At 37.6% G+C, this 24,881-nt stretch overlaps 2 protein-coding genes and 1 pseudogene across 3 annotated transcripts in view; 1 reads left to right on the top strand and 2 right to left on the bottom strand.

Annotated features, from left to right (window-relative positions):
- LOC125280859 (gastrula zinc finger protein XlCGF57.1-like) overlaps positions 1-24,881 on the bottom strand; it is a 1,316,469-nt gene that overhangs the window by 88,461 nt on the left and 1,203,127 nt on the right. The window lies entirely within an intron of this gene.
- The window catches only part of LOC125242807, a 267,069-nt pseudogene that overhangs the window by 5,748 nt on the left and 236,440 nt on the right, over positions 1-24,881 (top strand).
- On the bottom strand, positions 1,611-23,080 carry LOC125243560 (stonustoxin subunit alpha-like). Of its 2 annotated transcripts, none has more exons than XM_048153305.1 (3): positions 22,694-23,080; positions 2,506-2,548; positions 1,611-2,295 (listed from the first exon to the last, which is right to left on the bottom strand). In XM_048153305.1, the coding sequence occupies exons 1-3, from the start codon at positions 22,739-22,741 to the stop codon at positions 1,742-1,744; spliced, it is 645 nt and encodes a 214-aa protein (XP_048009262.1). In that variant the 5' UTR covers positions 22,742-23,080; the 3' UTR covers positions 1,611-1,741. The 2 variants fall into 2 exon arrangements, with proteins under 2 accessions (XP_048009262.1, XP_048009270.1); XM_048153313.1 differs by having other exon boundaries at positions 2,506-2,542; positions 22,694-23,076.

The following is a 24,881-nucleotide window of genomic DNA, read 5'->3' as shown; positions in this document are numbered from 1 at the left end:
CCAGTTGAGGATCGTATTCATCACGCCGGTATGGACGGTTTGTTGAGGAACTGTGGCACTAGCTGTCGTGTTGATGAGGCCTTCTTAATGGATGATCTAGTTGACTCGATCTCTGCTGATACTTCAGGGCTGCGTTGTGGTTGTGTCCAGTTGAGGATCGTATTCATCACGCCGGTATGGACGGTCTGTTGAGGAACTGTGCTACTGGCTGTCGTGTTGATGATGTCTTCACAATGGATGATCTAGTTGACTCGATCTCTGCTGATACTTCAGGGCTGTGTTGTGGTCGTGTCCAGTTGAGGATCGTATTCATCACGCCGGTATGGACGGTCTGTTGAGGAACTGTGCTACTGGCTGTCGTGTCGATGTCTTCACAATGGATGATCTAGTTGACCCAATCTCTGCTGATACTTCAGGGCTGTGTTGTGGTCGTGTCAAGGTGCAGGTCCTTGATCCTTGATCCGGATCTGGTTGACTACAGTAAACCTCGGGATAAACAGAGAGACTAATATTAGCATAGATGCCATTCTTTCTCTGATGTAACGAGTACATCTGGTGTTATAGGAAGTGTTCCCGGGTTTTGGCTGACCTAGTTTATGCACCCTAATAATCCTTTAACGGATTTGAAAATATAAATTTATAATGTGTTATGTGTATGCCAGGTTAAAGAGATGCATTTTAAGGCTGGTTCACACTGCGATTTATAATATGGTTGCATGTCAGACTGTACGAACATAATCCTCATGTCACACTGTGGGACTCTTCTGATGCAAAAATTATGTCACTGCCATTGTTTTGTCTCAAGATAAACACCAGTAATGATTGTTCCTAAGGCATGTCTATAAAAGCTACTTAAATAATTGAACTAAGGTCTGATCCTGGCTTAGCCTAAGCCCTGTCAAGTGTTACTCAACAATAACAAATAATCAGAACATTTTCAATCATTAGGACATGTTGTTGTCCATATTAAAATATAATGCTTAAGTTTGAAAATAAATAGCCTATTAAGTCTTTAAGTATTGAGTATTTGGTGCTGTGATGAACAACATTGCGAATACAAATAATGAATGGCTGTTTGAAGCATTTTAAATACTGTAGTACCACAGCTGCTTTGTTAACGGGGTTTCCGGAGTAACCGCAGCATTTCTGCTGTTTCATCAGCGCCCTCTACTGTCAGACAGTGAACGTGCACTTTCATTCAGCCCATCTCCTTCACTTCTTCCAGTGGTAAGAGACCCTCTCTATATAATTATACAATCTCTGGTAAAAAGAGCCAATCCCATTTCTATACGATGATCTGATTCAGAGATATAGGCCTTGCTAAACGGTTGCTAGGGTACTCTGTTTGGTTGTTAGGGAGTGTCTTGGCAGCTGCCAGTGATGATGCTCCAGGCACCAGTAATAATAAGTTTAAACAGCATTTCAGCTTTTTCAAGCCAACTTAATAATGTTGCTTCTGTGCTTTGACTCCTGAAATACACTTGATTACAAGATGTTGAACAAATCTCAATTCTTCATTCATAAATTATAATTGATGTGACACTATAATAGAACTAAATGAAGGTGATTTCTATTGACAAACAGATTGAGAAAAGAACAGATACACACACTGATCTGTCACACACTTTTATTCTGACATGATATTTCAGTGTCACTGTATTAATGTAATGAAGAGACTCTATAACATCTGATTCATCATCAGCTTAAAGCATTATGGGTAGAGTCTCTCTGTTCTGATTCATCAAATCAGTTTCACTGATCCATAAGATGAAACCCAAAACCCAGGATAGAGCGGTTGAGTGAATGTGGTCTGGACCGTGTGGATGAGGCACATTTTGTCTACAGAGATGCTGTAGAAGGACAGAGTTCCTGCACTGTGATCCACATACACTCCTGTTCTATAGTAATCCTTCCCATTCACTGTTCTAGTGATGACAGGCTTTACAGGGAGTTTAGTCCGTATGTCATTGTGTCTGAATGAGTAACCAAGCAATGAAGAGCAGATCAAACTCCAGGACTGATCATTCCATCCAAACACACACTCAATCCATCCCTTCCTGCTGATGCTCTTATATGCCACTGATATCTCCGCACCTTCTCCACTCCACTCAATCTCCCAGTAAGAGCGTCGATCACTCACACTCTCTCCACACAACACCTGAGGAAAATAATCAAATCTGTCTGGATGATCAGGATACGACTGCGGTGTGTCAGTGCCAGTAATCAGTGTGTTCCCCTCAGACAGAAGGAGGTTTTTATTCATTGTGTTCAGATCCGGAGTGAGCTGACGGGAATCTGATGGAGATAAAACACATCGCAATCAGGAATCATCAATCTGATCTTTTAAATGTATCTGAACTCTTCATGTTCAGTATTTCAGCAGTGTCTCAGTACAGTTGAGCAGATATCCTGTGAAAATCATCATTATCATGATCATCTCTAAATCTCTTCTGTCGTGTTTTCTCACTCAGTTGAGTTTCTCTGCTTGTTTTCTCAGTGACTTACATTGTAGGAAGTCGTTTCCTGGTCTTGGGAACAAAGTCTTTATCTGTGGAAATCAAGAGACATGAAGAGTGTGATTATCATGTCAGGAGAAAATGATCCCAGCATCCATCGCTCACACATGCAGAAATCCTCCAACACAGAAGATATTTAGAGAAATGCCTCTGCTGTTTCCTGACACAGACACTACTGAGGGTTTGATGTTATTGACACGTCACCATATTTGATTTGTCTTCTGTAGACATGAACTGATCAGAGGGAATCAATCAGATTTCACTTTGCTCCCCATACAGAGAAATCATATCGCTTCATAAGACTTGGATTATGAACTTCAACCTCCTTAGTAATGTTCTTCAGAGAGACTCTGTTTAATCAATAAATGTCTCCTGCTCAATCATTTGATTAGCCGACAGTATATTATAATTCTACTGTTTATTATGAAAATGACTGAATACATGGAATACACATTTCAGCTTTAGTTATTAAAATCATAAAAATGATGTTTTGGTTTTAAATTCTTCTAAAAACATATTTGGTATCATCAGTATTTAAATGTGTGATTTTAACAGTAAATTCGGGCTACAGTAGACTCATGTTAGTGCTGTTAGAAGTGACCCAGTGTTTGACGAGTCGATCTCTTCTCTCCTTCAGTTCACCAGATTGAACCGGTTTTACCTGTTTTACTCTCATTCTGCAACTTTACCATCCTTACATTAGCAACATTATGATTTCACACTGGTTATGCCTCTCAGATAATCTACCAGCAATAAACAAAGCCTGATATTAACCCCACAGCATTCCTATAAAATTTGCCTAAAACGCCTACAAAAACATACCCAAAGTAAATTACATTCAGTTCCATTGATGTTTAATGTAGAATATAAACTACATTGTTTAGAGTTGTAAATTATGTAAAATAACTAAATTATAGGATCAGATCAGGGGTCGAGAACTGCACAGGTGCCTTATTCAACAATGAACGAATTCAAGGCTACGAAAGATATAGATATTTAAAAAAAAATTTTTTTTGTATGATCCACATAGGGCCATAAATGTTTAATATAAAATATTTCATATGAAATGTTACAATATAATATAAAGTTCCAGTTTAATAATTCAAAAATACAGAAAAATGTTTTTTATTTAATAAAGACAACATTCCTTCTGTACATTTACAGCTTGAGCGCATCTCTCTCCGTCTGTGTGACGTACACAAGAGCGTCCTTCAACGATTCAGTCTCTGTTATGACACTGTTGTGCTCACATCTTTCAATTCATAACATTAACAGACTAAATAACGCTAAATTGTGAGTAATTCATTGCAGAAACGCATCTCTCAAAGGCTCTGTATACTTCAAGCTAAGTTATCTAATCAGTATGTAATAGAATTTTATGATTTTGTTGAGTAACAGTTAGCTAATCAATAACTAATGAATTCTGTCATAACTCCTGAAGAACTATTATTAATTATCTACTAATTAATGTTCAAGAACAATAACTACTAATGAACAAAAAATTATTATTCCTCTGTAAGGCTTGATTTTCCTGCTAGACAAAAACAGAGATCAAGCATCCTGCAATAAAATAATAAAACTTATCTGGAAAAGATCTCAAAGAAGCAGCAATGGACAACGCCTTACCCTAACCCCAAAAGGACAACGCCTCCCCCACCACACACACACACACACACACACACACACACATATCTTCCCTTCCCCCTGACTCAAGTCACTGAAAATTCTTCAAGACATATAATATAACTTGTCTATCTATTGTTTCTCCCTTTTTATGTTAGGTATCATTTTAAATGTCTCTTATGCGATTGGTAAAATGGTCTCAATTTCACAGCAGTCACTGGTATTATGAAGAAGATTGAAAACTAAGGAAAATTCTGTCCTCTTTTGGGTGGTGCCTTTTGTGAAAACCCACTCCTCTCCCCCCAAAACGTGTGTTGGTGTAGTAAATATTTATAACCTTTCTGTTCTGGGCTGCGTTTCCCAAAAGCATCGTAAGCTTAAGTTGATCGTAGCTCCATTGAAACCAATGGAGCTACGATCAATTTAGGCTTACGATGCTTTTGGGAAACGCTACCCTGGTCTGTATATAAGGTAAATTGCAAAGCAGTCATGTGGGATCTTCTGTAGCCAGAGGCCCCCACACAGTGATGGACAAGTGTCTTCAAACACTAGTCCACCACTGTGTGTATATGCATTTCAATTGATATTATGCATTCATTATTTCTGAATTGGCTTCTAATTGTAAAACTATAGAATTGACGTTTTTACTTGACAAATAAAATGTTATATTTGATTTTCTCTGAAATTCTTCTGAAATCATTATGACCAGTAGATTATTGGAGTCCATATTTCCACAAATCTGCGTCAGGATAGATTAAAACTAAAGGCTCAATGAAAGGAGCATGTTGCACATCATGGGACCTTTTGATTTTTGTTTATCAACTGGCTTAGCAAGTTGCAGTATCGTGACTAAGAAAACTGTGTTTTTGTATGAACAAGCATGTGGCGGTTCGACTCAAATGCATTAGTAAACTCTGCACCCTCTGACTAAGAATCATAAACTGGCGAATTTATGTCCGTGAGAATGCAGTCGGCCGATGCGTAAATTCTCTAAGCGATAATGGGTCTGTAATGAAAGAATAATTGAAAATAAGAGATACCCAGAATCATCAAATATCTAAATTAATACATAACAAATGATTAATTTCTAATTGGAAACACAACCTAAGAATAAGAATCATTTGAAATTGGAGTCAGATTAAACGAGTGAAATTAAGTGAACTTCACAGAGGCGCTGAAAATGCATAGGCATACCCGCGTTAACCTTCACCCATGCCATCGGATTCCGTTTTTGGGCCGATGGGGGGTTCCTTACACCACTATTTATTATTATTATACAAATTAAATATGCATTTATATGCTGCATAATATGCTGCACTCCCAAAAAGACTCATTACTACTAAATTGTTCAGAAGTTTTTGTCTGTATGGTGATTAACTACATTTTTGCACATGTTCTGTAAGAAATCAGCTTCGGAAAGGAACCCCACCCTTACCATAACTATCCAACTTACCACAGATATAAAATGTTTTATTTATTTTCGTGTATGTTTTATTTGATCTACAAAATCATTGCTGTGCTGTAAATCATTTTATTTTATGAATAGCAACATACAGGTATACAATGTCAGTCACCTAACTAACGAGTGTCACATCGGTCTTTGCATGATGGAAACACCTGATCCCTTGAATAAAACACAGTATTTTATTTTTAAAGATACTAAATCTAAGTACTTAAAGGATCATGAAACCCCAGAACACATTTTTTGAGCAGATATGTATAGGCTGCACATCATTGAAAACACTAAAGGTACTCATTAATTTTACTTAAAAGTTATTTACAGTTATTTTTGCATTTTTCAGAGCGATTTCTGTCTTTCCGGTTTGAAAAGAACTACCGGCAGCTCATTTAATCCAATCACTTGAGCTGTAGTATGCATAAGATTATAATTGCGGTATTATGCATGAGGAAGTGTCACTTCTCTCGCCTCGGTCTCTTGTCATTCAGAGACATATCGTTGGTGTTCGTTTCCTTAGTGCTACAACACAATGTGTTTTCCTACGACGCGACCAGAGCAGAGGTTTGGGTGCATGTGGATTGTTTTGCTGTAATCTACCAGCACAAATGGGAAATATGTTCGCATGAGATCGCATTACAGCAGAGAATTCAAATGTCTCAAATGCGGCTCGTTCACCTCTGCCTGCTCTGCGTTTGGACATGTGAGCCGTATGTATGTTTCCTTCAGCACAGCAGCACATGAGTGTTGTTTGTATTTTTGCCATAATGCGGTTAGAACTGAAGTTTGAATATGAACACATGAAAAATACAATTGTTATGATATAGACGCAGAGCACGCATATGATCGGTTTCAGCGTGGAGCTCCGTGATGAGTATAACAACACTATCCACGTGGATCATATATCATATACAGAATAAAGTATCTGCGTTTAACACTCTGAGGTCTGAAGGTATCGCCGGCGATACCACCGTGGTTTTTTTCTTATCAGTGTGAAAGAGACTCAAAATACTCTGTCAATGTTGCACATACAATTAAGAGTTATACACCATTTTAATCTGTGGAATATCTTCTTTCATTTGTGTACACTCAGAGTAAAAACAAAATGTTGTGCTTTTTGTAAAATAAAGAAAACTAACGTGATGTGTGATCTCTCCTCTCCCTCTGAACGAAGTCCAATCTGATAGTTCTCAGAAAATGAACTGTAACTTAGTGAATACTAATCACAGAAAAGTTAAACTTATGTCTAAAAAAACGTTAAGATGTCAGGTTTTAAAACATATAAGTCAAATCGAAAACAAACCTTCTGTGTTTATGTAATCTGTATGAAAAGAGAGCCATGTCAGAAGTCTGTGATTCAGCTCATTATCCACTAATGCGGCTACGCCCACGGAGCCAGCGCTATTCAGACGCAAATTCAGTCATTCGTCATCTCAATTGTGTATTTATTGTCTTCAAAAGTGCTTTGAATAGCCATATTTAGCGATCTCTTGCCTCTGTTAGTTCCTTGATTGTCACATGATATTCCTCTTCTTTTACTGAGGCATTTGAGGACAAAAGGGGCAGAGCGCCCTCCGGCTGCAAGTATGAATGATGAAAACATAGTATCCAGCGCTCATAATGATGACAATAGAATAATAAATATTACTCCTCTGTATAGAAAATTGATATAAACATATGAGAATCCATCAATATTTCTCCAAATGTGTATGCTTTTAAGCATATTAAGAAATGATGGTCGATATAAGATTTTAAGAGTCAAAATGTGAAGCTTGAGTCTTAGATCTTTTTAATGATGTATAGTTTGTCAACTGCACATCAACATTTAGGCTCTATAATATAACAAATATAGTAGCCTATATGAAATGCCTAGAGGTAGGAATGTTCAGACGCTTTGCATCACAGAAATACATTATATTTTAAAGTATATTAAAATAGAAAACCATTATTTGGTTAGAGACTTGAGACTTCTTTTAAAAACATTATAATGGCAATGTGTTCAATCTTTTGACTGGTACTGTAATTTAACATAGGCCTATACACAATTTTCTTCATATCATGTGCAATAATACGTGCATGCATGAGATCACAAAAATCATGTTTTTTTTGTCCTGAGTGGACTTTAATCCTGTTATCAGCATGATCACAGGGGGTTTTTTCACAGCCTACCTGACTGAAAGGCCTCATTAATATGCAAGTCATTTCAGGTCATTATTATTCAATTCTTTTGTCTTCTCAGGTGAGAATCACCCATTATACATGATGATTCACGCCTCCATGCATACTGTGTTTCTTGACCAAAAGTGTCTTAGAAAATTTTAATCTCTCTATTGTTTTATATGAAGGAGTAGGAAGGATAGTTTTTACATAATTCTGAAGCAAAAACTCTAGTCTACAACCTCCAATACCCAGAATCCTTGTGAACACAGTTTTAATATATATTTTTTGGCCTTATTTCAGTGACTTAAGTTTTTGTTTTTTCAATAACCACGCATAAACATTATTCCTTCAAAAACACAAACATGTACATACATGTTCCTCACATATTATTGTAGCCTAGTTTGTGCTGAATACAGTGTAATGACACTTTTACCATTAATATGTTTATGAACAACTGAAAAAAGCACAAATGTCAGGGCATGTCAAAATTATTACATTAGGATCCACGTGGCTGGTATTGTTAAACACAAAGCAGAGCTCCATGCTGAAACCGATCATATGTGATCACAACTTATTTAGTGATGGCCGATTGATTTCAAAACACAGCTTTAGGAAGCTTCGGAGCATAATGAATCAGAGTGTCGAATCAGCGGTTTGGTGTGCCAAAGTCACGTGATTTCAGCAGTTTGGCTGTTTGACGCGCGATCCGAATCATGATTCGACACGCTGATTCATTATGCTCCGATGCTTCCTGAAGCAGTATTTTGAAATCAGCCATCATTATATAAGTCGTTATTTTGTTTTTTTGGCACACCAAAAATATTCTCATCACTTTATAATATTAATATTGAACCACTGTACTCACATGAACTGATTTAAATATGTTTTTAGTACATTAATGGATCTTGAGAGAGGAAATGTCATTGCTGGCTATGAAGGCCTCACTGAGCCATCGGATTTTAAAAAAATATCTTAATTTGTGTTCTGAAGATTAACGAAGGTCTTATGGGTGTGGAACGTCACGAGGGCAATAAATGACAGAATTTTCATTTTTGGGTGAACTAACCTAAATCCTTTATTTTCTTGTAATCTTGCTTTAGTTTTTTCAACTTCTCTCGGCATTGTTTTCCAGTGTGCACAATCCCAAGCTCGCATAACCGACTTACTGCTGCGTGGAGTTGACCAATCAAATGCGGCGTGAATCCGACCAATCAGCATGTTCAGCGCCTAGTCCCACCCCAAAAGTTCCTGAACTTTGAAAAAGTACCACCTCGCCATCAGGGACTTTTCTGAGGGGGAAATTTTACCCGGAACTTTATTTAGTTCCTGGTTCCTGCGGTGGAAACACACCGAGTACCAGCCCAAAGTCCCTAGTTCCTGGGTAAAGTTCCTGAGGTGGAAACGGGGCTATATAGGCTTTTAGCTTAAAAGCATGCACATTTGGAGAAATATTGATGGATTCTTATATGTTTATGTCAATATTCTATACTGAGGAGTAATATTCATTCAATATTTATTATCATCACTATGAGTGCTGGATACTGTTTTCAATTCATACTTGCAGCCGGAGGGCGCTCTGTACACCTTTAGTCCACAAATTATTCTAAAGAAGAAGAGGACATTTCAGGAATGGTGTTTTCAATACATACTTGCAGCCGGAGGGCGCTCTCTGTACACCTTTAGGCCACAAATTATTCTAAAGAAGAAGAGGACATATCAGGAACTAACGGCATGTCTTCCAGAGGTCTCTAACCATGGCTTTTACATACAGATAAACACTTTTCAGGACAATAAATACACGATTGAGATGATGTATGCATGTATTGACTGAATTTGCGTCTGAATAGCGCTGGCTCCGTGGGCGTGGCCGCATTAGCGGATAATGAGCTGAATCACAGACTTCTGACATGGCTCTCTTTTCATACAGATTACATAAACACAGAATGTTTGTTTTCGATTTGACTTGCATGATTTAAAACCTGACATTTCAACGTTTTTTTTAGACATAAATGTCATTTTTTTGTCATTAGTATTCATAAGTTACAGTTCATTTTCTTAGAACTATCTGATTGGACTTCGTTCAGAGGGAGACGAGAGATCACGCATCATGTTAGTTTTCTTTATTTTACAAAAAGCACAACATTTTGTTTTTACTCTGAGTGTACACAAATAAAAGAAGACATTCTGTAGTTTCAATTGATATATTACTTATGTCTCTATGACAAGAAATGACGGAGTATTTTAAGTCTGTTTTGCTGCAATGTGAAAAAAATCCTGCAAAACGCGCTGGCGCATTTTCAGACCTCAGGGAGTTAATATTGGCTTGTCTAATGCCTTGAACATGGGCTGGTATATGCAAAATTTGGGGGCGTACATATTAATGATCTTGACTGTTGCGAGGAAACAATGGTGCTTGAGTCTCACTGTATGTCATTTCCATGTACAGAACTCTTGTTATTCAACTATGCCATGGTAAATTCAATTTTCAATTCTATGGCACATTTAAACCAGAAGCACACATTGGTGATAATGCATTGACTGTCATTGTGTGAAAATGTGGATAGTGTTAAAACAAAGGTACCTCTATAAATAGCCCACAGGTATAAATTTTTTACGCGTTGCGTCGATACATTGTATTGTTAGACATTAGAATGATATATCAATGTATTGTTACACACCTATAGCATCCTTCATATCTCTGAAGAGTCTTTAGTTTTATCATATCATTTTTATCATATCATTTATCATATCAGTTTTATCATATCATTTAAGACAGATATGCTGTACCGAGTCTTTCTGTACAAATCAGCACTCCTGGAGGCCGTGCCGTGGGCAGAGCTAAAGGATGAGTCTCAATCAGCTTTAGCTCCCTGTTCAGTAGTCAGGGCACTGATCAGGGAGTTGGCCACATTAATTTTCACGATATAAGGTGCATTCCAAACGGGATATGTCACCCTCCTAAGGGCACTTCGGAGTGAAAATAATCATGGCCACCATATTGAAGGGTCGTTCCAAATTGAAGTGCTCAAAATGTCTCAGGTTACGTATGTAACCAGGGAACGAGACTCTGCGTTGAATACTCAATGGGGAATTCAGACGTGATCCGATGTCTGAAAGCCAACTATCCAACAACTCCAATCCCTATTGGCCGGCGACAGCCTATGACGTAATATGGCATGACCCGGAAGTATAAAGGAGCGCCTGGAGAAACAGTCAGTATCTATCATCTTGAGGGACTGTTCTGCAGGCAGGCGACCCGAAGCATGGCAAGGAAACACAGAGTCTCATTCTCACAGGGAACTATGGTTACATATGTAACCTGAGACATTCCCTTTCGAAAGGGAACTCGCTCTGCATTGAATATGCAATGGGAAACAATATACCCATGCCGCCATGCTTGAGGAGAGTGCATGCCAAATATAATGGCTGACAAAACGTTGAGCAGTTTCGAATGAAACACTTAGCAACTCACCCTTGAGCCACCAGGCTGTCAGTGACAGCATTCCCTTTGCCAACAGCCCAAGCTAGCCTCAGAAGGCTACGCAGAAGGCCTACCAAGGCTCTAAAGGCATTGGACAACTTTTCTGAAGAGAAAGTGGTCCATTTAAGGGAATGAGGCCAGGGAACCCCGTCCAGTCACTAGAGGGGAACGAAGTTACCCCTAATGCCAAGCCAGGAAGGCCGACCTGGTCTGCTTGGACAAACTTAGTCTTGGCCAACCCTGTCTGATCAGAATCTCCATAATGCATTCTTGATAGAGAGAGCAGGTAAGAGTGACTGCAGAAAGGCAGGAGCAACTCAGATCCACGCGTAAAGACGGGCATCCTGGAAGCAAACTCAGCTGAGTGCTATGAACCCTCGTATTGAGGGGAGTATAATCCGCTCATCCTAGGATCTACTCAGCGCTTAATTAATGCACTGAGGAGGCTGTGCGCTAAACACCTGTTTATACAGGGGAGCACAAACCAGCCTAGGGCTGATTAAGGCCTACCACAATGATCAGTTAGAAACAAGCATATTAGAAACAAACCCTAATAGGGAAGTGCAAACTACTACTGACACGATCCAACGAGCAGTGTACTCAGAAAAGCACCTTTTTACTCTTTAAAGAGAGGAGTACAGCGTATGCCAACACGTATTAAGGAAGGCCTGGAAGGGCCTTTAACCTCAACAGACATGTGGCATCAGCTCGTGGCAGTGTTTAGGCACCAAGAACGATAAACAACCGGACCAAAGGAGGTTGGATTTATCACTTGGGCCTCTGACCAACCAGAAGTGTATACAGATAATTCTCAAAGAAAAATATACACAAACATACACCAGTGTGTTCAAAAAAGCGGCCCATAGGGCCTAGCAACCTCCAATACACACAGCATAGAACTAGTGGCCGTTTCTAGGAGCACAATAGATCCACCCTAGGTGCTAGGTGGCTCTTAGCTCAACTAGAGTGGAATCAGACCCAGGAAGGCAGATGTAGATTAAACCAAACTTCAGTAAGGTTTCACTACCATAATCAACCTGAGGGGCCAGCCACTTAAAATACTGGGTAAAAGCACCCTGTAACTCTAACAGCGAGAGGAGTACATAACTGAATTCCACATGTTACACCGGAGGCTCCAGCTTTCTAAATTTAAAAGGAGACCAAGCTACAGGGAACCAGCTCTAACCCAACATAACTATGGGAAGCTAACTGCGACCTGCGCTAGGCTACACATTCCAACAGGCAATATACCCTAAACGTGACTAAAGGGAACCAAACCAAGCCAACATGGTCTAAGGGAGGCTATAAGGCCTACTACCTCAAAGAGACACGTGGCAGGGCCTGTGGCAGTGTAAATATGTGAGCAAACTATGTCAGTTAAACAGCATTGAAAAACAACTGCTAACTAGGAGGAGGCTAAATATCATAAATCCTACAATCTGAGTATGCAATATAGCTGCTAACAAGATCACCAAGGAGGGAGCTAAATAGATACCAACTTTCCTCAAAAAGTGGTTCTAACTACCCTGAGTATGCAATCCAACAGGTGGTGCACTCAGTGACACAAATAAACCTCTTAACTGGGGAATATATAGTCACCATCCTCTCAAATAGAGGCCGCTTTACAGGAAAAAGGGCCTAATATTATGAGAACAGGTGCTAACCTGTGGCAGCATAAGTAAGCTCACATATAAATGTAGGGCAAAAGTCTAGAACTCAAAGTAACACAAAACGTTGATATACATGCTGTTTAAAAAGGAAAAACACTCTCTCATACAGATTCTCAAACCTGTTCTAAGCCCTAGAGGACAAAAGCTAAAAAACTAGCATCGTCAACTCAGACTTGATAAATACAGACATTACACCTAATCTAACTCTAGCCTGGCTGCTAAGCTACAGGCCTTCTTACAGGGCCACAAGCCTAGTGAAGCCTGGGCTTCACCTCCAAATCTCATGGATAAGAGAAAGAAAGTGAAGCTCACAAGCAAACAATGTCAGGCGGTTAAGGCCGACCTAAACATAGATATTAACCGAAGTGACAAGTGCAAACTCAAACTACTCTAGAAAACAGCAGATGAGAAGCTACTCTAAACATCAGGTGGCTAAGAGGCAGCCATTTTGTGGCCTCCACAGGTGGCCTTCAGTTTGCCCAAAAGTGCACTCTGACAATGGCAGTGATGTCTGGCACTCATTGAAGTATAAGCGCGAGACATCACTGCCATTGTCAGAGCGCGATCAGACCTCAGTGCTGAATGCAGTTGGAAATAGTGGTGTATTAATGGTATAAAATTATATAAAATAGGGCTGTCAAAATAACGTGTTAATCTCGATTAATTAATCTGAGAAAAAAATAACGCAGATTAATCCATTCCATATTGACGTTTGAACCTGGAGCCGTTCTAGCCACCATTCAGACTGTAAAATTAAGGAGGGAGATGACTGCTGTGCTGATGGACAGAACGAGCAGAGCTCCTCCCTCGTGCGAGCGAGCTCTCTCTGTTTTCAAAGTAAGCACCGTCTTTGCACTCTCTCTACCTCACACATAATAATCTAAATCAACTCACACAATGCTAAAAGTTTGTAAGACCGAATCCATGTTTCACGAGGCGCATTCGGAGAATGTTTTTCCTGAATAACCGCTGGGTGTGAATAGTGCTCAAAAGAACGTCACCTCATCTTCTCTGACAGGCGCCCTGCACGTGCAGCTGACATAAACCACACTTTCAGTAAACAAAAAGAAAATCCTATCCAGTGGTGAAGTGTTTTCTGTGTTGACAAATCTTTTGCGATGTCCTAATAACAGTCGCGATTCGCACGCAACGCGTCAACGTCCGCTAATGTCCAATTCGCGACCTAATGGCTCATTTGAACAGATTCATTTTAATGAATCATGACAACAACTGATCTGTCCACATGGTCTATAACGAATCATTTACTCGAACAACTCTGAAATGAGAACATAAGTGTGATTACCCCATTTAGCAAGAGTGGTTAGTAAAATTAGCCTTAATAATCCACAATATTTTCAGGTTATTTAAATGACAATGTGTAGTAAATTAGGCCTACCTATAAAATCAGTTAGTTTAGACTGGAGTGAGGTGAAACCAGAACAAAGCAAGTTGTGGTTAGCTAGGTGCATTCAATTGTATATGGTAGAAAATTATATTATTAGTTAATATAACTTCTAAATGCTACTTTTTAATACTTTTCAGGTTTAGCAAAAAAGCATCTTCTCTTACAAAGCTATAAAATCACTTTTTTTTTTTTTTTTTTTTTTTTTTTGCAAAGATGGCAAAAAAGAATTACAGTGAGAGTGACGGGTACTTTATTGTCAGTATCGGGCTCGCAGATCACGTGTGTAGGGCACTTTTTACTGTTTGTGTGGATGACCATGTCTGTCACCACCGAAGACCATTTTTGACCCAGGAAAAACCCTGCATTGATTCATTTGAATTGAAATATTCAATACTTTCACAGCAAAAATTATGTATGCGATTAATTTAGATTAATTAATCACAGAGTATGTAATTGATTAGATTAAAATTTTTAATCGATTGACAGCCCTAATATAAATACTATTTAGTTTCTCGAACAATCCGATTGTTTCGTGTCTTAGGACATTAATGTTTCATCACGAGCCGCAGCATCAGAGCATAAATGAATCAGTGTATCGAATCATGATTCGGATCGTGTATCAAACTGCCAAAATGCTGAAATCACTTTGGCGCTCCGAACAGCTGATTTGACACACTGATTCATTTATGCTCCAATGCTTCCTGAAGTTTTGAAATCGGCCATCACTAAATAAGGTTGTTATTTAGTTTTTTTGGTGCATCAAAAATATTCTCGTCGCTTTATAATATTAATATTGAACCACTGTACTCACATAAACTGATTTAAATATGTTTTTAATAGGGGTGGCACGGTACATGAAAAAATACCCGAACCGTTCAGTTCGCTTGTCTCAGTTCGGTTTATGTGTGTGTTGCACAGTTCGACGCATGTGCAATGTAGCTCCGTGCTCAGACAGTTTCGCGCGAACATACATATAGACAGTAAAAGTGGAGTATGGAGTGCTGCAGAAATGGCAAGTGGAGGAGAGAATGAAGGCTGCCCGGAGTTGGCAGATGCGCCCACGTTGTTGAAATCTGGTGTGTGGGAACATTTTGGATTTCATGTTACTTACGATGACAACGGAAATAAAACAGTAGATAGAACTGCGACTGTGTGCGAGCATTGTGCAACATGCATTCAATATGCTAATGGAAACACTTCTAATATGACAGTTCATTTGAGAAGACATCACACCAATGTGTTGATAAGCACAAACAAGAGAGAGCCGGTTAGGAAACAACTTCTACTGTCCGCAGCATTTAAGCAACCTCTCAGTGATAAGTCGGACAGGGCAATAGCCATAACTAAAGCATCTGGGATGTTTATAGCAAAAGATATGCAACCGTGCAACGTGATTGAGTGTGAAGGATTTTGTCAGCTGATTAATGTACTCGAGCCGCGGTATAAAATTCCCTCTCACCGACACTTCGTCACCACTGATACCAAAACTGTGTGACGAGAACGAGGAGAATTTAAAAAAAGAATTGTCCGACAGAGCCCACGTAGCTCTCACTACAGATGGATGGACCTCCAGGACCACTGAAAGTTTCCTCACAGTGACCGCTCACTATATTACTTCGGAGTGGGAAATGAGAAGCTGCGTTTTGCAAACACGCCCCATTTATGAAAGTCATACCAGTGATCTCTGAAATGCTGACAGACGCGGTGGCGGAATGGAAACTGGAGAGGGTAAATAGCATAATTCCTGTTACTACTGATTATGCTAAAAATATAGTGAATGCTATCAATTTAGCAGCGGGACTTGGGCCACAGATCGGGTGCTTCGCACACACAGTTAACCTTGCACCCGACAAGGGTGCCCCTTATCTCCATTACTTTTCGCTTTATTTATAGAACCCCTGGCCACTGCAATAAGACAGAATGACAATATCTCTGGAGTTTTATCAAACAACACAAATCATAAAATCTCCTTATATGCGGATGACATATTACTTTTTCTACAAAATCCAAAACATCACTTTCAGAAATAATTAACGTCATCAATAAATACTCAAATATTTCAGATTATTCCATAAACTGGACTAAATCAACAATTTTACCACTGAACATGAATTCACAGGACACTAGTATACAAGACACCTCATTTACAATAAGCAATATTACATATTTAGGAATACACATCTCTTCAAACCTCGCAGACTTATTTAACCTTAATTTTACTTCACTGTTAAAAACAATAGAAGATGACTTAACTCGATGGATGAATCTACCACTTTCCATTTTAGGTCGAATTGCAACAGTTAAAATGTGTATACTACCCAAAGTCCTTTATTTATTCACCATGACTCCGGTACAACCAAACAAAAAATGGTTTACATTATTAAATCAAATAATAAGCAAATTCTATTGGAAAAACAAGAATCCGAAAATAAGCCTACAAAAACTTCACAAAAATAAAGCTCAAGGCGGTCTAGCAGCACCAAATTTTCAACAGTATTATCTAGCATCGCAATTACAATATCTTTGTAAATGGATCAGAAATGATACTACTCAATATCCATGACTAGAGATAGAACAAGCAGAATGTAAGGAAATAATCATCTCAGATCTTCCATCACTCACAAGTAAAATCAAACAACAAAATCTCTTCAAGAATTTGACAATTAAACAACTCTCACTGCCTGGTGGAAAACGAATACATTGATAAATCACAAGCTTGTACCACACATCAACTCACCTATATGGAATAATCCGGATTTCACAATTAATCATATGCCACTTCACAATACTAAATGGAAAGAGAAAGGCATCACATATATACATCACTTGCTCTCTGGTAACACCTTCATCACTTTTTCAGAAATAATGCAGAAATTTCATTTAGGTAAAGAACACTATTATTACTACTTACAAATCAGGAACTCTATTAAAACCACAACTGGAATTACAGATATTGCACAACCTTCCCCAATTATTAAACATATTATTACAATCAGTAATTCAGTAAAGATGCTCACAAAACTATATTCTTTAATATCTTCTATAGATACCAATACAGTGGCACCAGTCAAACAATGGGAAAAAGACCTTAATATCAACACAGATGAGGAATTTTGGAAAACAGTCTGTAAAAATAGCTTTATCTTTAGTACTAACACAAATATTCAATTAATACAGTATAAGATTGTACATAGAACACACATTACACAACAGAAGATGTTCAAAATGGGCCTAGAAACTTCGGACAAATGTACTAACTGCAATTTAAACATACAAGACTCTTACTTTCATGCACTTTGGTTATGCCCTCCAGTTCATCAGTTCTGGACAGATGTCACTAACAAATTAACAGAATTTTTCAAAACCAAAATCCCGAAATTCCCTTCATTATGCCTCCTAGGCGACACCTCCCAAATTAACCCATCTTTTAAATATCCAATACCTTTACTCATGTCTCTAGCTATTGCCAAGAAAACAATATTACTTAATTGGAAAAGAAATGCCAAATATCAATTACACAATGGCTACATCTATTAAAGGAACATATTAATCAAGAAAAACATGCATCAGAAACACAAAATCAGTTATTCAGATTTAATACAGTTTTCAGCCCACTGCTTCTATCCTTAAATATTGATTAAATCTGGCTGGTGAGCTGATGCCCCAATCCTCAGGGTACATACAAAAGATGCATTTTCAAATTAGACGAATAGGAAATGAGAAATCATGCTTCAACAAAAGATGAATAAAGTTTTATCTAATATATATTATTACAATTATAGATGAATATAATGCATATGTTTTATATGTTGTATGTATATGTCTATATGTGGATATATGTTTATGTACATGTATGTATATATATATATATATATATATATATATATACATATATATATATATATATATATATATGTGTATGTATGTATGTATGTATGTATATATATATATATATATATATATACACATACTCGCAGTCGGATTTCCTTCGCTCTCGCGCTCGCTCAGATTCAGAATCAGAACTCACACTGTCCTTGCCCTGTTCCTAAAATGGTCTTCTTTCCTGGATTTAAAGTTGCCAGAAGCTTTGAACCACCTGACTTCCATGACTGACTGACGAAATAACAGTGTAGGCTACCTTTAAGGTAACGTTACCGATCATCAGATTTCAGCGAGAGCTCGACAACACTCATGAAAAGAATGTGCTTGTTTTTGGTCAAATTCAAATGAAACATCCAGTTGACATTTATTTGAGTTAAATAATAAGTGATCTGGCACTGGAATGTGTTGTTTTTGAAATGCTGTGTTGCATGGAGGAGCGGTCTCTTGTGACTCGTGTACAGTCTTCATACAACATGCGCGTCAATCTGTCGCGATTCGCTAGACTCTGTCCAGCGAAGTCACTATCTTTGTGCCTTTAACTGGTTTCATGTGTCAGATTTATTGCATGACTCGGGCAGAGAAAAGCTGTTGCTATCAAACATTGTTTACTTAATCATCTGAGTCAGTGTAATGGTGAAGGGATCGAATCAAATAGGCCAACTTATGGAAGGTCTGTGAAGAAATTTCATGCTCCCTTGTAAAAGTATTTTGTAGTATTTTTAAAATACAAAAATACAGTAGTTTATTTTGATACATGGTGTGGCTGCTGTATTTTGTAGTTTATTTTGATACATTAAAAATTAAGGCAGGGCTCGACAATAAGGACTGCCCGATGGCCCGGGGCCAGTGAGAACGACGCTCGGGACAGTAGACGGAACGGTCACTTGCCCGATCGTCACCGTGCGTTATATATCGTACTTGTTGATTTAACGATCTAACATTATCGAGTATGTCCCTCACTTTACAAAAACCAAAAAAAGCACACCCATTGAGTGCACGCATGCACTACGTGATGTAATCTAGTAGTTTAGACTAGCGCGCGTGCATATTTAGATTGCATGCTTTCACTGCGTGATTTAGTCTATTAAAATGCCTTTAGAATGGCCCAGAATTCAAGGTAAGGGGCAAAAATGTCCCTGTATGTATTTCATATTTATATAATTCAATATAGCTAAACAATATTACACAAAGAGCGCCATTTTCTCCATATATTAGCATGATTACAAGTGTGATATTGATTTTATTCAGCGTACAGTTTAATGAACAAGAACTTAAAGGTGCCCTCGAATGGAAATTTGAATTTACCTTGGCATAGTTGAGTAACAAGAGTTCAGTACATGGAAATGACATACAGTGAGTCTCAAACTCCATTGTTTCCTCCTTCTTATATAAATCTCATTTGTTTAAAAGACCTCTGAAGAACAGGCAAATCTCAACATAACACCGACTGTTACGTAACAGTCGGGGTGTACGCCCCAATATTTGCATATGCCAGCCCATGTTCCCAACATTATGAAAGGCATTACACAAGGGCAGCCAGTAACGTCTGGATGTGCACTGCTGAATCATCAGACTAGGTAAGCAAGCAAGAACAATAGCGAAAAATGGCAGATGGAGCAATAATAACTGACATGATCCATGATATGATATTTTTAGTGATATTTGTAAATTGTCTTTCTAAATGTTTTGTTAGCATGTTGCTAATGTACTGTTAAATGTGGTTAAAGTTACCATCGTTTCTTACTGTATTCACGGAGACAAAACTGTCGCTATTTTCATTTTTAAACACTTGCAGTCTGTATAATTCATAAACACAACTTCATTCTTTATAAATCTCTCTAACAGTGTAGCATTAGCCGTTAGCCACGGAGCACAGCCTCAAATTCATTCAGAATCAAATGTAAACAATATAACAGTATACAATACTCACATAATCCGACGCATGCATGACGAACACTTTGTAAAGATCCATTTTGAGGGTTATATTAGCTGTGTAAACTTTGTTTATGCACTGTTCAAGGCAAGCGCGAGCTCCGGGGGCGGAGAGCAGGAGAATTAAAGGGCCAGTAGCCCTGAATCGGCTCATTTATAATGATGCCCCAAAATAGGCAGTTAAAAAAATGAATTAAAAAAAATCTATGGGGTATTTTGAGCTGAAACTTCACAGACACATTCAGGGGACACCTTAGACTTATATTACATCTTTTAAAAAAAAAAAGTTCTAGGGCACCTTTAATATCAAGTGACTTACATTTTAGACACCAAATCATCTGTTTCGCTGTATTTCGCCAACAAAAATAGTTTCAAAGTCCACAGAATTGTTTTGCGTCTCTGAGCAACACTTCCTGAGTGAATCAGCCGTTTGAATGAATCGGTTGAATCTCAATGATTCGCTCATTAACAGGGATTCGCTGCCACCTACTGGCGGGTTTAATTTCACATTTAAAGTGTCTTCATTTTTTTTTTAAATATAATTTCAAATAGTATTTAACGTTTTATATTTTCGACATTAAAAACATTTTTATGCATCTGTAACTGCTCTTGACTGATTCACTTTAATAAAGTTTAATCTATAGTTATATAGTTAGCTATACATTAGATTACAATTTCTGTACCTGAAAATCTCCTGTTTAAACCTACATGAAAAACTTGAAAAGCACCATTTATTTCATTTATATGTTTGTTCTGTTGTATTTATTTGTGCTATTACTCGTAATTTGATTATTTACTATTTTATTACTTACTGTTTATGTCTAACAATATTTAAAATAAAAGTTAATGTAGTAGCTTTTGGTGTCATAACCCTATTTATAGAGGTTAAATTTAACAAAGACAAATTTATTTATTTTATATGCCCATTCTCTTGTCTTTTACTTTTATTAATTTTTTGTTGTGGGGCAAGTGAAAATTTTGGCGGGGCAAGAAAAAATCCTTAGTGTTGAGCCATGTAAGGTATTTGGTATTTTATTTTTATTTTGTTCTCTATTGTGGATGTGTTATGGTGTCACTCCTTCACTTCTGTGTGTGTTCTGCATTGTAGCTGATTATTTGTTTGACAAAATATGTAACAGATAACATTTTTATAATCTCAATTTCGAATCAAGGTCAGTTTTGGTTGCATGCATTGTTGTTACGATAAAATAATGTTTTGCTCATTACATTTGACATTGTATCGACCAATTCATACAGAGCCAGAGCAGCCTCAAAAATAATATATTTACAAAATAAAATTCATAAATGCACAGCACAATACTACAGAGCCCCTAAAGGGACATAGTGGTGGAAAAAATATGGGATAGGAGGATTTTTTTTTTTTTTTTACTTTTCCCTCGCAAAACATTTGCATTCCCTTGCAAAGATATTTGTGTTCCCCAAAACCTGTTGTGAGATCTGACAAACACTTCCTGTTTGATTTCCCACAGGCAGTGGTTCAGAAAGCTCAGTGTTTTCGGTCTGTGTATCTTTTGGTCATTTGTTTTTTGATTTAATATTGAAATTAGAAAATGTAAAAAACGTATCAGTTACGACTGTAACCTTTGTTACATAGAAAATGACGCTGTGGAAACCGTCTGCGTAATTGTGTCGTGAAGAAACGAAACTGGCACCGTGTTCGTTCCGTAAGTAGAATAGGAAAGGCATGGGACATACAGCATAAGCGTTTTGAAGAATGCGGAAACCGGAAGTACGTTCAAGGCGATATTTTGTGCGTCTTCATCAAAAACCTCAATGTCTTTTCGACTGATGAAAGAAAGATATGAACATCTTGGATGACATGGGAGTGAGAAAATTATCAGGAAATGTTTATTTAAAAGTGGACTAATCCTTTAAGAATTTAACTTTATAGATAGCATACATACTTAATAAGATTAGGAAATAAATTCTATATAAAGGTAAAAGAAAAATACCCCTGAAAATCATTTGTTTCATATGAGAAAGTTAATTTCTGACACTGCTAGATGGCATTAAACAACCATTCTTTGAGATAATGGCATTAGTATATCCAACAGTTGTATGAAAAAAAAAAAAATCCTAACTATAATAGATGTGCTGTGAACATTAACTATGATACAATGTTATTTCTTTTCATATCTGTCATATTATTTCAAGTTCCTCCATTGTCCAAATCTCAGAGTATTTAAAAAAGTTATGACATCTGAGTATGATGATTTAAATGGACACAGGTCTGGGCTTCACTATATCTCTGTGCTGTCCAGCGAGTCGAGCAGCATTGCCACACAGATTTTGATAGATGGTCAGCAATAATAAAACAGGCAGTGAGCCAAAGCTGTTGGCTATTAGGTAGTGAAGTAAATTATTATATCTGAGATAAACTAGTATAAGGATAATATTCTGAGATAAACACACATAAGTTGCCAAATTCATGGACAGAGTCGTTCCCTGAACGAAAAATGAAAAATCTATGAATTTCTTGTTTTTTCATGTTTTTGAAAAAAAAAAAAAAAAATCTGTTTTCAATCACTTTTTTGAGTGTCATCTCACCTTGTTTTTCCTTTTTGATTTCCTCAATCTGAGCTTCACACTTAGCATGTCTGATTTCCAGATCTTTTAGTTGCTTCTCTGTGGCTCCAAGTTCCTTCAGTACATCTGTGCATGTTTTCAAAGGACAAGTCAATCCTGAGACAGCAGATTCTGACGCGAATATGACGTTCGGAGCGAATACAAGACATTTGTACAGAAGCAGAAAAACTGCTACTCTGAACTTCATTCTTAATGCTTTAGCTAAAGCGTGTTGGAGATGTGTGTGCTGTATCTGTATGTTCAGAGTCTTACAAATCTAATGCTTTTATTCCATAATCTTCAGTAATGCTCACATGATTAACAATTTAGCCAATGACAGACAGAATAGCCTACAGCATATGACTGTTTCTCAAAAAATATTGTTGTGCTGGCTTAAAGTTTTACAAATGTATGCAATGTTGACAGATTGAAGTTGTGTTTTCTTTGGCAGCTTTAATCTTACAAAACACTGAACTTTGGGCTTGATAACAGTACAAACTATCCAGTACTAGACACGCATTCCTCTATGTTTGCAACATGTTTTTTTTCTGCATTCACTGTAGTTTGGATTCTGAGAGTGACGAAACGCGGCTGTTTGAGATCCCGCTGTGCTTATCCCATTAATTCATGTATTATCATACAAGGTATAAATACTTTAAATAAACATATCAAATACTAGAACATGTGTATGATGTAGTATTTTAGTTGATTTACTCTTGCCAAGCTCTGATTTCTGAGACACACACACAGAGGAAACAGCAACGCAGCTATTTAATTTGTGCTCAATTCATTCAAAGAGTTTATGCTCATTCATTATTGCAGTGACCCTACAGGTTTGTGTATCATACGGTGTTCCCTTTCGATAAGGTCTCCTTTTTCCCCGTTACTGAAGCCTTTTTTAATAACGCAGTGAAACTGCATCGTCATTGGTTCACTCATAGACAAGTTGTTGAACCAATGACTGCGCGGCATAGCTGCATGGCCTATGGCGACAAAGTGCGCGAATATTCCCGCCTAAATGGGTGGGGTTTAGGGCTATATAGGCAGGCGTTTTGGCGTAGGATTTCAGTTCTCTCTCCTTCGGGTGTGGAACGACATGAGGGTGAGTAATTAATTACATTATTTTCATTTTTGGGTGAACTAACCCTTTAATATCTGGAGCTGCACAGCTGAATCATCAGACTAGGTAAGCAAGCAAAAGCGAAAGATGGCAGATGGAGCAATAATAACTGACATGATCCATGATAACATGATATTTTTAGTGATATTTGTAAATTGTCTTTCTAAATGTTTGGTTAGCATGTTGCTAATGTACTGTTAACCCTCTGGAGTCTGAGGCTGATTTGGGGCCTGGAGAAGTTTTGACATGCCCTGACATTTGTGCTTTTTTCAGTTGTTCATAAACATATTAATGACACAAGTGTCATTACACTGTATTCAGCACAAACTAGGCTACAATAATATGTGAGGAACATGTGTGTACATGTTTGTGTTTTTGAAGGAATAACGTTTATGCGTGGTTACTGAAAAAACAAAAAACTTAAGTCACTGATATAAGGCCAATAAAAGTATATTAAATATGTGTTCACAAGACTTTTGGGTATTGAAGGTTGTAGACTAGAGTTTTTGCTTCAAAATTATGTAAAAATTATGCTGACTACTCTTTCATTTATAACAATATACTGATTTAGTTTTTGTAAGACACTTTTTGCCAAGAAACACGGTATGCGAGGAGGCGTGAATCTCCATGAATAATGGCTCATTCTCACCTGTGAAGACAAAAGAATTGAATAGTAATGACCTGAAAAGACTTGCATATTAATGAGGCATTTCAGTCAGGTAGGCTGTGAAAAAAAACTTCTGTGATGTCTCAAGCTCATCATGGTATATGAAACATACAGAATTTTATTACAATATAAAAAAATGGTTTTATATTATACTTTAAAATATAATGTATTTCTGTGATGCAAAGAGTCTGAATATAGGCTTTTAGTTTAAAAGCATGCACATTTGGAGAAATATAGGATTCTCATATGTTTATGTCAATTTTCTATACAGAGGAGTTATTTTTTATTTAATATTCATTGTTATCTCTATGAGCGCTGGTGTTTGCAATTCATACTGCAGCCGGAGGGCGCTATGTGCATTTTAGTCCACAAATTCACCTAAG

Source organism: Megalobrama amblycephala, linkage group LG1 (genome assembly GCF_018812025.1).
Source record: "Megalobrama amblycephala isolate DHTTF-2021 linkage group LG1, ASM1881202v1, whole genome shotgun sequence".
Lineage (NCBI taxonomy): Eukaryota > Metazoa > Chordata > Actinopteri > Cypriniformes > Xenocyprididae > Megalobrama > Megalobrama amblycephala.
This window is presented reverse-complemented; position numbering and strand designations above follow the sequence as displayed.

Bases quoted from the DNA above. Each gene is read 5' to 3' on its own strand.
- LOC125243560 (XM_048153305.1), bottom strand. From the start codon at position 22,741: ATGCTAAGTGTGAAGCTCAGATTGAGGAAATCAAAAAGGAAAAACAAG. The intron at 2,549-22,693 runs GTGAGATGACAC...TGATTTCCACAG, and splicing joins AATCAAAAAGGAAAAACAAG to ATAAAGACTTTGTTCCCAAG. The intron at 2,296-2,505 runs GTAAGTCACTGA...TATCTCCATCAG, and splicing joins AGGAAACGACTTCCTACAAT to ATTCCCGTCAGCTCACTCCG.